The sequence below is a fragment of the Rhinolophus sinicus genome, linkage group LG14 (assembly GCF_036562045.2).
Source record: "Rhinolophus sinicus isolate RSC01 linkage group LG14, ASM3656204v1, whole genome shotgun sequence".
Taxonomy (NCBI): Eukaryota; Metazoa; Chordata; class Mammalia; order Chiroptera; family Rhinolophidae; genus Rhinolophus; species Rhinolophus sinicus.
Window position 1 is genome coordinate 38,896,003 of NC_133763.1, and position 2,208 is coordinate 38,898,210.

General features: G+C 48.5%; 1 protein-coding gene across 1 annotated transcript; it reads right to left on the minus strand.

Moving 5' to 3' along the window:
• Positions 1-217: 217 nt before the first annotated feature.
• LOC141568495 (uncharacterized) lies at positions 218-1,585 on the minus strand. The gene is given in 3 exon segments (XM_074318630.1): positions 218-627; positions 630-688; positions 690-1,585. Coding segments are annotated over 3 exon segments (1,365 nt in total).
• Between the last annotated feature and the right edge of the window lie 623 nt (positions 1,586-2,208).

Below are 2,208 nucleotides of genomic sequence, written 5' to 3' on the forward strand. Positions count from 1 at the left end.
TACCCGTGATTCCATGGATATGTCAATTGGAGCGGGTCCCTGGATTGGAGAGCAGGACAGAGAATGTGGCTCCTGTGTGTAGAACGAAACCAATAGGTTTTCTTTCCACTTCTAGGTTTACCCGGGGATCAAGAGTCCCAATGGCTAAGTGGGACAAGGGAGCCATTGGTAGAAGCCCCGGGACCCTTCAGTCCTGGACAGTGGGAGTCTGACTGGACTAGGCTGGCCTCGGGGGTAGAGGCTTCCAGTGACCCCCTTCACAGATGGGACAGGGCTGCGGAGGTCTCTCAGTCAGCTCTGGTTGCCGTGGGCATTCTCTCCACCAATGGCTGGACTGTCCACATTGGTGTCCAAGTTGGACCTTCCCTTTCCCCGGGCACCCTATAAGGCAGCGACTAATCCTTCTGTCTTTTTTCTTATTTTCCTTTCCTTGTCCTGGGCGTCCTCTTCGTCCTGATTGTAAAAGATGGTGTTGGCTACCTTGAGTAACTGGTCCCAGGTGCCTTTGGGACCAATAGCCAATTTTTTGTAATTTCCTGTGGATATCTGGGGCAGCCTGAGTTATAAATTTGTCGTTTAAAATAATATCCCCTGTGGGGGTGTCTGGTCCCATAGGAGTATGTTTAAGGCCTCCCTGAGCCTTTCTAAAAAGGCTGAGGTATTTTCTCCCGAATTCTAGCTAATCGTATAGTTTTGAATAATTGATTGGTTTGGCCCTTGTTCTCCTCAGTCCCTCTAAAATGCATGCCAAAAAGTGTCTTCTCTGCCAATTTCCCATGGCTGTATCAGGACCCCATAGTGGATCATCAGTGGGTACTGCCTGCTTCCCTATAGAGAAGGATTCCCAAGTGGAATCCCATCCTGCCTGTTCCTCATAATATGCTAGGAAATGATAATCTCCAAACTTTTCGGCAGCTTGCAAGGCTACTTGTATTTCAGAACTGGTGAGAGTCTGATTCAGAATTAACATAACATCTCTCCAAGAGAGCTCAAAGACCTGGGTTAAATTTTGGAAAACGTCTATGTATTTGTCAGGGTCATCTGAAAACTTCCCTAAATCTCCCTTTATTTGTCTGAGCTCTTGTAAGGAAAAAGGGACTTGAACCCTGGCAGGCCCAAATTCTCCTCCTGGCATCTCCTGTAAGGGAAGGAGATTTATTCTGTGCTGGGGATGCTTTTGATTTACTCCAAGCTGGGGACACATCTGTACAGGAGGTCCTGGATATGGAGGACAATTAGAAGGAGCTGGGGCAGGAACTGGCCCTGGAGGAAGAGCCAGATATAAAGCTTTGAGATGATCCCTTGACTGCGTGTTTGTTGAAGGGACCTCCTCAGGAGAGGAGGGTCCCACTGGAGGTTCTTTTTGAGGAGTCACTTTAGGAGGGGACTCCTTAGGGAGAGTCTCCTTAGAAGGAGTCTCCCTAGGAGGCGTCCCCTTTGGAGGAGTCCCCTTAGAAGGGGTCTCCTTAGGAGAAGGAAAGCAAGAGATCACGGCCAAAAGAGCCGGGTCAACTCTACATTTCTTACAGAGATCTGGGTTGTCCCTCAGGGCGAAAAAGCCTGAACATATGGAACTTTTGATCATTTGCCCTCCTGTCTGCAAAACAGGTCTAGCTGCATGATAGTATTGTAATTAATACTTTCCTCAGAAGGCCAAGTCTCCGCATCTTCCAAAGTGTATTTAGGCCAAACCTCTGAACAAAAGAAAACCAGGTGCCTCTTCTTCAAAGTCTGAGGGTCAAATTTGTCCCAATGTTCAGGGGGGTGAAGGTGAGGGCTGATTGCCCATCTGAAAGGGAGGAAGGACAGAAAGCCGTTCCTTTGCAATTCATCTCCACAACTTGTTCTATGGCGTCTCCCCAGAAAACTTGGGCCACAGACACCGCGTGACTGGTTCCAAGGTGGGTGGGGAGACACGGCATGCCAGGATTATTTGCACTTACCTGGGTGGCCTGGCCAGTGCCTCCGGTGGGCGCCTACCCAAATCCGTGTGTGTGTGTGTGTGTGTGTGTGTGTGTATGTGTGTCCCTGCCTGAATGTCTGGCACTGGCCCACAGGCCAATAAAGGCTGTGGCCAATAATGAGGTGCTTTAAGGTAGAGGGGTATATGACCCAACACTGAGCATTACAAAAATTGATAGCATGATTAATATAATAGTGGCCTTCTAAATAAAGATGTTTAGGGAGGGAGTATATACTCAAAGCTTG